General features: G+C 43.9%; 1 protein-coding gene across 1 annotated transcript in view; it reads right to left on the reverse strand.

Annotated features, from left to right (window-relative positions):
• The window catches only part of LOC126419447 (probable tubulin polyglutamylase TTLL2), a 410,877-nt gene that overhangs the window by 172,672 nt on the left and 225,474 nt on the right, over positions 1-12,731 (reverse strand). The window contains exon 4 of the mRNA XM_050086635.1: positions 6,492-6,595. Within this exon, the coding sequence (XP_049942592.1) occupies positions 6,492-6,595 (104 nt within the window). The remainder of the gene's footprint in view (positions 1-6,491; positions 6,596-12,731) is intronic.

A 12,731-nucleotide genomic window follows, 5' to 3' on the forward strand; every position in this document is an offset into this window, starting at 1 on the left:
GGCGATCACTTGCTTCTCCATGGCTTTTTCTGAAGAGACATAGCCATTCTGTGTTCAAACCAAGCCAATGGCTTCAGTTCTTTAGCCAGCATAACCTTCTGCGTCCTGGACGACGTCTGCCATCAATCTTTCCTTGGAGTGTTAGCTGCAACAGGTTGTATTTGTTGTTGCGCATTACGTGGCCAAAATATTCGAGTTTTCTTCTCCACGTTTGTGAGTTTATTTGTCCATGGTATCCTTAATATCTTTCGATACGCCCACATTGAAAATGGGTCCAATTTCTTATCTAACAATGCGGTAGATATCCATGACTCAACTCCTTAGAGCAGAATACTGAATACATAGCACTGAAGTAGTCGAGTGCGAAGTGTGATATTTACGTCACAACTAGTCAGAACTTTCTTCATTTTCTGGAAAGAACTTCTGGCTTGCTCAATTCTGAAGCGAATTTCTTAACAAGAGTCCCAGTTATAGTTGATTTGACACCTTAAATATTTATATGATGGAATCGTATCGGTCTTACCATTACTGAGTGCAAGAGTGCCTTGAATTTGATCTCGGTTGCTGCTGGAAACCTTCTACTTTTGTCTTCCCGACGTTTAATAGCAACTACATTGCGTTGTTCTCTTTAGTAACGTTGTTTAGTATTTCTCGAAGATCTTCAGGCATGACTGCAATTAAGACAGTGTCATCAGCATATCTGATGTTAATTACCATAACTCCATTAACCACCACTCTGATATCTTACATCAGGAGCATCTCGTAAAATCTTTTCAGAATAGATGTGGAAAAGTAATGGGCCGAGAATGCAGAACTGACGAACTTCTTTCATAATCGATACTTCTTCTGACAGCTATTTATCGACACGCACACTACCACTTTGGCTCCAATACAGATTTCCATCAACTGGATCGCACAATCATCCCGTCCTGGTTCACCTAAGATATGCAACAGTTTGTCATGGTGAATGGTGTCAAAAATTGTCTCATAATCTATGAATTAAGCATAAACATTATTGACATAAGCTCCACGGCTTTGTGGAATCAATATTTGAAGACTGAGTAACGCCTCCCGAGGCACGAAAATACTTCTGCATCCAAACTCACGAGTCTCCAGTGCTTTCCTTATATTTGCGGTATACTCTCAAGTGCAGTATTTTAAGGAATCATTTGAGGAGATAAGTCATTAACACGAGCATTCTATAGTCATTGCAGAGCTCTGCATTAGTCTTTTTGGGAAGTGGTACAAATACTGATTTGAGCCAGTCATCTGATATGACAGATATCCATATATATTACTGAACTACCAACCAGAAAAGAATGCTTACGACCTTGGGCTGCTTTAGTACTTCAGTGTGTATTAGTACCTTGAGCCTTCCCACTTTTTGACATTATTATGAGATGCTCTACTTCTGTTCTTGTGATATCCACACAGTCGCCCTCCCAGACAGCATGATCAACATTTATGTAGTCCCTGTAGTGATTTACACTGTATTTCTTCCACTCACAAAGATTCTCTCTAGTACCAGGGAGTTATGAGGTTATGAGGAGTGCGCTCCCCCTGCTGTTCTAAAGCCCTACTGCTAGCCTTACTTTATTTTACATTTTGAATGAGTTATGCTTACGTTCAGTTCTTCTATTTCGCTACATGCCTTTGGAAAATGTTGTTTCGCATTATGTATTTCATTCCATATTACTTTCTGCACTTCACAGTACATTACTGGGTCTTTTCTTTCGAAGGATCTTCTGTGATCGATCAGTTGTAGGATTTCGTCTGTCATCCGCGCCTTCCTTTTCTTACCCTGCTGTCTCTAGTTTTTCTTGGCACACTTCATTCACTACATATCTGACGTGGTTCAACATTATTTATATCTATGCTTTACTAGGTGGCATTTATTGCTGTAGACCATGCCGTTTGTGTTTCGTTCCTCAGTACTGTTTCCATATTTATTGTGGCTAGAAAAAGCCAATTTATTAATTGTATATTGATGAAAATGTACTCAATTTAATTTCTGACATTTTTGTCGTTGTTTGAGGGCCAAATGTAGAGACGACGCTGAGACAACTGAAAATAAGTGTCTGCAATTATGAACTCCTCGCCATGGGATAGCCGGCGGGAGTGGCCGAGCGGTTAAAGGCGCTACAGTCTGGAACCGCACGACCGCTACGGTCGCAGGTTCGAATCCTGCCTCGGGCATGGATGTGTGTGATGTCCTTAGGTTAGTTAGGTTTAAGCAGTTCTAAGTTCTAGGGGACTTATGACCACAGCAGTTGAGTCCCATAGCGCTCAGAGCCATGGGATAGTTGGACCACACGATCATCTCAGTCACTGCCGACCCCTAAATCGAAACTGTCTACTATATCAGCTTACCGACCGTAGCATAATTTGACATTCAAACCGCCCATTACTATGGTAGCCTCAGTTGTTTTGGTCAAATACCAGGCTGTCTTGACTTGGCTGTAAAATGTTTCGATATCATCCTATGATGCATCACAAGTTGGGGCACACATCTGCATAATGTTAAGCGGAACGCGTGTTACACTGAATTGTAAGGAACCGACTCTGTCGGACACGGCACAAATTTCTTGCTCGTTGCGTTGATAGCTGGGTGTACTAAGAACCATAATCCAATGAAATGGTGTGGATCAATACAGCCTGCATAATATACTTGATAAATATTAACGTTACATTTTCCCGAAATGAGTCAGTACATCTCACTGATTCCAAGGATGTCAACTTTGAGTGTTTCCATCTCACTGATGGCAGTGTGACTTCCCACTTTGAAGTAAGCTGCTGACGTTCCAAGTCGCTGTCCTTCTTATGACTGGGCCAAAGGTTCACTGCAACCCCTGACCACTGAAGGGTAGGCAGAGACTGGGAGCGTTGGCTTTTTTTTTTCAGTCACGGTAAAGATTTTCGTGGCAAATAAGTGCGAGGTGGTTTCACGTTGCCTTCCTTGCGCAGTTTTCCGACCGTTTACGCCAAATGTATGCTACGCCACCGTATCAGCCGATATCTAGACTCACTAGTAACGAAGCTGTTGCCGTCCGTCATTATGGATTCCAGTGGCATTTCCTTCACTGATTGGCACATCGAAATCACGGTTTCCAGCATTTTCTCTGATGAGACGTTCTCATATTATAATGACGAGGCAAATCCAAACGTACTATGGACTCACCTTACTGCAGACTGAATTGCAAAATACAATAACATATAATTGCACTCACACGTATTGGAAATTTTTTGGCAAATTGTGATAAGGTCTTATGGAACGAAACGTCTGAGGTCATCGGTCCATAAGCTTACGCACTCTTTAATCTAACATAATCTAAGGACAACACACACACCCATGTCCGAGGCAGCACTCGAACCACCGACGGGGAGAGCCGCCCGGGCCGTGACAAGACGCCTCAGACCGCGCGGCTCACACGTATTGCTGAATGGAGTACACACTGAGGTGATAAAAGTCATGGGATATAGAATGAAATTTTCACTCTACAGCGGAGTGTGCGCTGATATGAAACTTCCTGGCAGATTAAAACTGTGTGCCGGACCGAGACTCGAACTCGGGACCTTTGCCTTTCGCGGGCAAGTGCTCTACCAACTGAGCCACCCAAGCACGACTCACGCCCCGTCCTCACAGCTTTACTTCTGCCAGTACCTCGTCTCCTACCTTCCACTGCCCGCGAAAGGAAAAGGTCCCGAGTTCGAGTCTCGGTCCGGCACCCAGTTTTAATCTCCCAGGAAGTTTCATATCAGCGTACACTCCGCTGCAGAGTGAAAATCTCATTTGGAAACATCCCCCAGGCTCTGGCTAAGCCATGTCTCCACAATATCCTTTCTTTGAGGAGTGCTAGTTCTGCCAGGTTCGCAGGAGAGCTTCTGTAAAGTTTTGGAAACATCCCCCAGGCTCTGGCTAAGCCATGTCTCCGCAATATCCTTTCTTTGAGGAGTACTAGTTCTGCAAGTTTCGCAGGAGAGCTTCTGTAATGTTTGGAAGGTAGGAGACGAGACACTGGCAGAATTGAAGCTGTGAGGACGGGGCGTGAGTCGTGCTTGGGTAGCTCAGTTGGTAGAGCAGTTGCCCGCGAAAGACAAAGGTCCCGAGTTCGAGTCTCGGTCGGGCACACAGTTTTAATCTGCCAGGAAGTCATGGGATATCTCCTAATATCGTGTCGGTGCAGTAGTTCGACGTGGCATGGACTCACCAAGTCGTTGGAAGTCCGATACAGAAATACTGAGCCTTGCTGCGTCTATAGCCGTCCATAACTGAGTAAGTGTTGCCGGTGGACAAGGTTGCGCACGAACTCACCTCTCCATTACGTTCCATAAAATGTTAAGTGCGACTCATGTTGGGCGATCTGGGTGGCCAGATCATTCGCTCGAGTTGTCCATAATGTTCTTCAAACCAATCGCGAACAATTGTGGCCAATGACATGGCCTATTGTCAACCGTAAAATGGCTGCAAATGGCCTCCAAGTAGCCGAACATAACCATCGCTAGTCAATGATCGATTCAGTTGGATCAGAGGACTCGAATTTGGTATCCTTGGCACACTCTTGACACTGAATAACGGAATACTGAATTCCCTAACGATTTCGGAAATGAAATGTCCCATGCGTTCAGCTCCAACTACCATTCTGCCTTAAAAATCCGTTAATTCCCTCGTGCGGCCATAATCACGTCGGACACCTTTTCACATGAATCACATGATTACAAATGACAGCTTCGCCAATGAACTTCCTATTTATACCTTGTGTGCGCGAGACTACCGCCATCTGTATATGTGCATATCGCTAATGCATGACTTTTTATCACCTCAGTGTTCAACAAAACACATTTTTCTATGCCTGTGAAAAAAAATCCTTGATAACTACCATGTGGTCGAAAGAGGGTCACAGCGCATCTTACAACAAAAGTTGCAACAGCAACAGAAACGAATGAGAAATTAATGGAAAGACCGGGAAGGTGCTGTAAGCTTGATGACGAAAAGAAGTCTTTAGTCGGTATGACCGTGAGGGGTTGTGATCCTCCGAGACGGGGTGCTATATCGCTTAGTACGAGGTGCATTCAAGTTCTAAGGCCTCCGATTTTTTTTCTAATTAACTACTCACCCGAAATCGATGAAACTGGCGTTACTTCTCGGCGTAATCGCCCTGCAGACGTACACATTTTTCACAACGCTGACGCCATGATTCCATGGCAGCGGCGAAGGCTTCTTTAGGAGTCTGTTTTGACCACTGGAAAATCGCTGAGGCAATAGCAGCACGGCTGGTGAATGTGCGGCCACGGAGAGTGTCTTTCATTGTTGGAAAAAGCCAAAGTCACTAGGAGCCAGGTCAGGTGAGTAGGGAGCATGACGGATCACTTCAAAGTTGTTATCACGAAGAAACTGTTGCGTAACGTTAGCTCGATGTTCGGGTGCGTTGTCTTGGTGAAACAGCACACGCACAGCCCTTCCCGGACGTTTTTCTTGCAGTGCAGGAAGGAATTTGTTCTTCAAAACATTTTCGCAGGTTGCACCTGTTACCGTAGTGCCCTTTGGAACGCAATGGGTAAGGATCACGCCCTCGCTGTGCCAGAACATGGACACCATCATTTTTTCAGCACTGGCGGTTACCCGAAATTTTTTTGCTGGCGGTGAATCTGTGTGCTCCCATTGAGCTGACTGGCACTTTGTTTCTGGATTGAAAAATGGCATCCACGTCTCATCCATTGTCACAACCGACGAAAAGAAAGTCCCATTCATGCTGTCATTGTGCATCAACATTGCTTGGCAACATGCCACACAGGCAGCCATGTGGTCGTCCGTCAGCATTCGTGGCGCCCACCTGGATGACACTTTTCGCATTTTCAGGTCGTCATGCAGCATTGTGTGCACAGAACCCACAGAAATGCCAACTCTGGAGGCGATCTGTTCAACAGTCATTCGGCGATCCCCTAAAGCAATTCTCTCCACTTTCTCGATCATGTCATCAGACCGGCTTGTGCGAGCCCGAGGATGTTTTGGTTTATTGTCACACGATGTTCATCCTTCATTAAACTGTCGCACCCACGAACGCACTTTCGACACATCCATAACTCCATCACCACATGTCTCCTTCAACTGTCGATGAATTTCAATTGGTTTCACACCGCGCAAATTCAGAAAACGAATGATTGCATGCTGTTCAAGTAAGGAAAACGTCGCCATTTTAAGTATTTAAAGCAGTTCTCATTCTCGCCGCTGGCGGTAAAATTCCATCTGCCGTATGGTGCTGCCATCTCTGGGTCGTATTGACAATGAATGCGGCCTCATTTTAAAACAATGCCCATGTTTGCAGTCCGGAAAAAAAAAACCGGAGGCCTTAGAACTTGAATGGACCTCGTAGAAACAGTGTTGTGTCACACCCTAATCTCAGGTTGTTCCGGGAGGAAGGAGCGAAGGGCAGCTGACTGGCATTGTGGTGCTAGTGCAAGCTCGGACACTAGGTGCGGCGCTGTGTACTCACCTGAAATCGTAGATGGGGCCGTAAACCTTCCTCATGCAGCGCAGGTACCGAGCCAGGTTGTCCTTTCGGCAAATCATGGAGCCCTTCGGTATGTGGTTGGTGAACTGCAACATACACCCGACGGTATCATGTCAAGCGCTCAGCATTTCACAGTAGCGAAGACAGCGAAAATGCTTAAGAGGGGGTGTTTTACATCTGAGTTTCTGTTTCGCATGATGCGTAATAAATTACAAAAATGATTGACACAAATACTTGATATTTATTTTGACAATTCTTAATTTCGGTAAGCTATTATAAAGAATGTGAAAAAATACTGATGATCTGTTAGATGTCAATGAGGTTGGCTATAGGAAATGTAAAGGTACCAGAGTAGCAGTTCTGACGTTCCATATTGGAAGCAAGACTCGAGAACAATAAAGAAACGTTCATAGCGTTTGTCGACCTGAAAAAAGCGCTCGACAATGAAAAATAGTGCAAGATGTTCGAAATTCTCTGGAAAACAGATATAAGGGGTATGAAAAGACGGGTAATATACGCTCTATTCAGAAACTAAGTATTGATTTTGTAGAAAACGGTGGTGTACGGGTAAGATGCATCACAGGAGCATTGTAGATGTAAAAGTTCTAGTTGTTGCTGTAAACGATGGCTTGGCTTCTTGGAACAGCTAAACCTATGTTCTGCTGCTAAAGTACCAGAAAAGGCGTGATATTAACTCTCCAGGAGATGATAACCATTGCGACATGGAGATTGCAGAGATTTGATCGACGATTCCGTAAACCTGGACCTACTGATAAGGGCAATTCAGCGGTTACTGAACCAGTTTAAACGCGGTGGACAAGGTCGCTCATCAGCCTCTGTTGACTGAACTGAAGACATTAGAACATACGGACTTGTCTTATAGTCGAGCAAGTGTCAAGGAAGGCAGTTGTTATTATGGAATATTTTGCTAACGTTCCTAGATGTGAGAACCTTATGAACCGGTGTATTGTTGCTATCGCTTAATGAAGCACAGTTAAACCTGGAGCCTTTCTTTTCATTTATCGGTCTTGAAGATTAGTTCCCCATTTTCATTTACTTTCATGGCTGTTTGCACATTCGCATTGCACATCGTAAGCTGCATACTGAGAAGCATTTATGAAAGTTAGTAAGATAGCGTCCTGCATTGGACACTGCAAATACGGTAAATGAAATTTAATTTTTGATAGTTACATCATTATTCCTAATAGCAACAAGTTGCACAGCGGCCGATCGTTCCGGGCGCACAGTTTGACTGTGGACTTTTTATCACAGACACAGTCCCTTTGACTGTTTGACTGTTCAGGGATGTCACTAAACCCGCTCAAAACGTAAAGAACCGTGCATGAGCAGCGGCTATTAGACGGAGGATCCGTTCCAGTCATTCCACCAGGAAGGAGGTATACGGCTCGTGTTGTCTGTAATTTAATCATGCCTAGACAGTCAATACCGCGGTTCGATCACGTCCGCATTGTTACATAGTGCCAGGAAGGGCTCTCAACAAGGGAAGTGTCCAGGCGTCTCGGAGTCAACCAAAGCGATGTTGATCGGACATGGAGGGGATACAGAGAGACAGGAACTGTCAATGACATACCTCGCAGAGGCCGCCCAAGGTCTACTACTGCGGTGGATGACCGCTACCTACGGATTATGGCCCAGAGGAATCCTGACAGCAACGGCACCATGTTGAAAAATGCTTTTCGTGCAGCCACAGCACAGGACATCGTGAATACAGGCATGCATAAATGCAAGAGGATGTGCTACTTGGTATTAGAGGTACCGGTGTGTAAAGCAGTGTGGACCACCATGTCTGAAGGTCTCGCGGTATGGTGGTACAACATACAATGTGTGGTTTTCATGAGCAATAAAAAGGGCGGAAATGATGTTTATGTTTATCTGTATTCCAATACCGAGGTGATGAAAAACTTTTGGGATGTGTTTCATTTGGTGTCTTAAAATTTTCTGAACTTTATTTATTCACCCATTTCTTACCGCGTGCAAAGTAAGCACTCCCCAGTCTTCAACATATTTTGTGGTATCGTAAAATTGCGTTATAAATTATTTTTTGGCTAAAAAACTACACTAAGCAACACAATTAAAGAGTTACTTTTTCGATACCCCGTAAGTCGAAAATTTGGTGGTGCCTACAACGTTCCTCTGTCGTAGTGCAAAAGCGTTTATCAGCCTCCGGCTCTGCGCCCGTCAAAGAGAATGTTGTCGATACATGCAAAATAAAGGCCAGAGCTGAAACGTCAAGTGAGGTGTTAGGTGAGTTAATAATGTCACAGTGGCACCAAAGTTTGTGCCCAACGACACAGTGGACGTGTCACACAATTGGATGCACCCTGTTACCCACATTTCACCCCTTTTTTTAACGGCTCTGCGACGGAGGTCACAACCGCGCTGCCCACGTTGAAATCACACGGTTATCTCATGGGTGACCGACGAAATGCTTTCAGGCACACCGACAATCAGGATCGACACGAAAAGGCCTCAGAGGATGGCATAAAGTGCGTCAATGAAACCACTCTTCCCTTGGGGCGTTGATTCGCGCACATTTCGCGGTCGCAAATTACAGTTCTCAGTACGATGAGCAAAAGGAGACACTCTCGACAGTCTCTGACGCTGCTGGCATCCCAGGACATTTAAACCTTACTACTCTAAGGACACTCCCATTGAACGTGATCCTACCCCGTTTAGGTCGAACCATGGCTATTTCTGCTCTGGTGTACAGGCTGAACCACTAGGACCCGCTCAAAGCCATTCGACGAAATTTGAATGTGATCTGATGCAGACAAAGGTGCTTATGCTTTTTCGTGCCTACTGTTTCATGCCCTCCTGTGGCGTGATGACGAACGGCTGCGACATTGACACATGTGTGAATACAATGGCAGAGAACTCCTCTGAGACCCCCCGTACGGCAATACCATCAGTGGCACCCGCCAACATTTATTTAGAATTTGGAAAATGTGCCTTTACAGAGAAAACCTGCGAAGTAGTCCTAGACGCCTACAGGCAAACAAACGCTTGAAACCTCTGCAATGACAATTAAGGGGCTCCGGAACGCCCTATACTTGCAATGTTAAAATAACGCTTATAAATTACATCTTTCCTCACAAAGTATTTGAGGTAGGAAGTTGAACTTTTTACAGATTATTTATTGGAATATGGGCTACAACTTAACACAGGGATTTTACAAAATTTTAGTTCAGTTATTAAAGATGATTTTTTTTCAATTGTAATGAAAATTCACAACATTTTTTTGCAATTTTTTATTTATAATTTCAAAAATGTACAGTTTTTTGGGAAAAGGCTGTGTTAAATTATGCAGAAGGTACTGTGTAACATTTACTGAAAGTTTGAAACAAATATGTTTGGAAGATCCTTAGAAAATATGTAATTAGTATGAGAAAATAAAAGTTTTGGGAATCGAGCGACAAAGATTGGATTAACTTTTTAGTGCATTCCAGATCCACAGGATGGATTATCTTCATCCTCTGCAAACTCCTCCTCCAGCTTCCTCTTGTTCCTCCTCCTGTTTACTCTTGCTTGTATTTCTAGACTCTTTACAGCCCTGTCTGCAGCCCGAAGGCGTTCCTTGTCTAAAGCGAGCATCGCTCGTTGTTGTGTTCGTAGATTTTGCTACCATTTTCTTCAGTTGCAGTGACTGCAACACTGTTCCAAAAGGTGGTCGTGTATGAACACTTATCACATTTCAGTTGTATTTCACTAGCAAGTCCTACGTGCTTTATTATGGAGAGTTCCAGACCAACTTCACTACAATGAATACATCTTACACAGTTTGAAAAAATTCCTTTGAGAACCGACATATCAAATATTTCATTCACGTCCGATTCGCCCACAAAACATTCATAGTTTTCACTCATTGAACCAAGCTTCTTCTGTGAAGTATTTTCTTTCCCACTTTGACTGCTATGGGCAGGTGTACTTGAGAGGTTAGGTTCACTCACTTGGTTATCGTCTTTATTGTTTACAGTAATAACACATACCTTTGGCTTTCCAACATTTCTCCTTTTCTTAAAAGCCTTCAGAGGATTTCTAATAACTTTACTTTTACTCATTATTATACTTCAACAAAACAGAGACTCAAGAAACAGAATTAATTACGAATATTTTCGAGATAACGACAGAGTAAATAAACATGAAACAATCGACAATCACACCAGCGATATATATTGAACCATCACAGGTTAGCCACAACACATACTTTATCTCACATCACTAAAATGTACCTGATGAACACGGACGTTAATAATAACACCATTTGACAGCAGTTTAACAGCGCCACAGTGGGTTACGCCCATGTAGAACACATTTCAAAAAAAAAAAAATTAAAAATAGTTGTAGTCTTCGGAATTGAATAAATTATGTATCTATTAAAAGGTAATAGTCTGAGAGTTCAGAAAACGCAAAAAAGTAAAAATTGAACTTTTCATGATTTTGAGCCTTTCCGGAGCCCCTTAACTCGGAAATGGAGCAACGTATATAAATATTTCCTAACATTAATTTCTCAGCACATCTTATCCTTACAGGCTTTTCAGACTGTTTCTGATCACCCTGCTCATATCACTTGGGATATAAGATCTTAAAATGTTATTTTTCAGTTACAATTTACTTTTGTTTTGACATATTTTTGCATCAACGTTATAATATCGATTGATCTGTCAGAGATATAGTTCATTATTAAATTTATATCTTTGATGAAAATCGATTTATAATGTCCGTAAAATTTAGGACTGTCTTATCATTGACAAATATGACAAAACAAAACTAGGTCGAAATTGGAAAGTAAGCTTCGCTTAAAATCGACACTACTGGCCATTAAAACTGCTACACCATGAAGATGACGTGCTACAGACGCGAAATTTAACTGACAGGAAGAAGATGCTGTGATATGCAAATGATCAGCTTTTCAGAGCATTCACACAAGGTTGGCGCCGGTGTCGACACATACAACGTGCTGACATGAGGAAAGTTTCCAGCCGATTTCTCATCCACAAACAGCAGTTGACCGGCGTTGCCTGGTGAAACGTTGTTGTGATGCCTCGTGTAAGGAGGAGAAATGCGTGCCACCACGTTTCCGACTTTGATAAAGGTCGGATTGTAGCCTATGGCGATTGCGGTTTATCGTATCGCGACATTGCTGCTCGCGTTGGTCGAGATCCAATGACTGTTAGCAGAATATTGAATCGGTGGGTTCAGGAGGGTAATACGGAACGCAGTGCTGGATCCCAACGGCCTCGTATCACTAGCAGTCGAGATGACAGGCATCTTATCCGCACGGCTGTAACGGGTCGTGCAGCCACGTCTCGATCCCTGAGTCAACAGATGGGGACGTTTGCAAGACAACAACCATCTGCACGAACAGTTCGCCGACGTTTGCAGCAGCATGGACTATCAGCTCGGAGACCATGGCTGCGGTTACCCGTGACGCTGCATCACAGACAGGAGCGCCTGCAATGGTGTACTCAACGACGAACTTGAGTGCACGACTGGCAAAACGTCATTTTTTCGGATGAATCCAGGTTCTGTTTACAGCATCATGATGGTCGCATCCGTGTTTGGCGACATCGCAGTGAACGCGTATTCGTCACCGCCATACTGGCGTATCACCCGGGGTGATGGTATGGGGTGCCATTGGTTACACGTCTCGGTCACCTCTTGTTCGCATTGACGGCACTTTGAACAGTGGACATTACATTTCAGATGTGATACGACCCGTGGCTCTACCCTTCATTCTATCCCTGCAAAATCCTACATTTCAGCAGGATAATGCACGACCGCATGTTGCAGGTCCTGTACGGGCCTTTCTGGATACAGAAAATGTTCGACTGCTGCCCTGTCCAGCACGTTCTCCAGATCTCTCACCAACTGAAAACGTCTGGTCAATGGTGGCCGAACAACTGGCTCGTCATAATATGCCAGTTACTACTCTCGATGAACTGTGGTATCGTGTTGAAGCTGCATGAGCAGCTGTACCTGTACACGCCATCCAAGCTCTATTTGACTCAATGCCCAGGCGTATCAAGGCCGTTATTAAGGCCAGAGGTGGTTGCTGTGGGTACTGATTTCTAAGGATGTATGCACCCAAATTGCGTGAAAATGTAATCACATGTCAGTTCTAGTATAATATATTTGTCCAATCAATACCCGTTTATCATCTGCATTTCTTCTTGGTGTAGCAAATTTCAATAGCCAGTAGTG

This window comes from Schistocerca serialis, chromosome 9, assembly GCF_023864345.2.
Source record: "Schistocerca serialis cubense isolate TAMUIC-IGC-003099 chromosome 9, iqSchSeri2.2, whole genome shotgun sequence".
Classification (NCBI taxonomy): Eukaryota; Metazoa; Arthropoda; class Insecta; order Orthoptera; family Acrididae; genus Schistocerca; species Schistocerca serialis.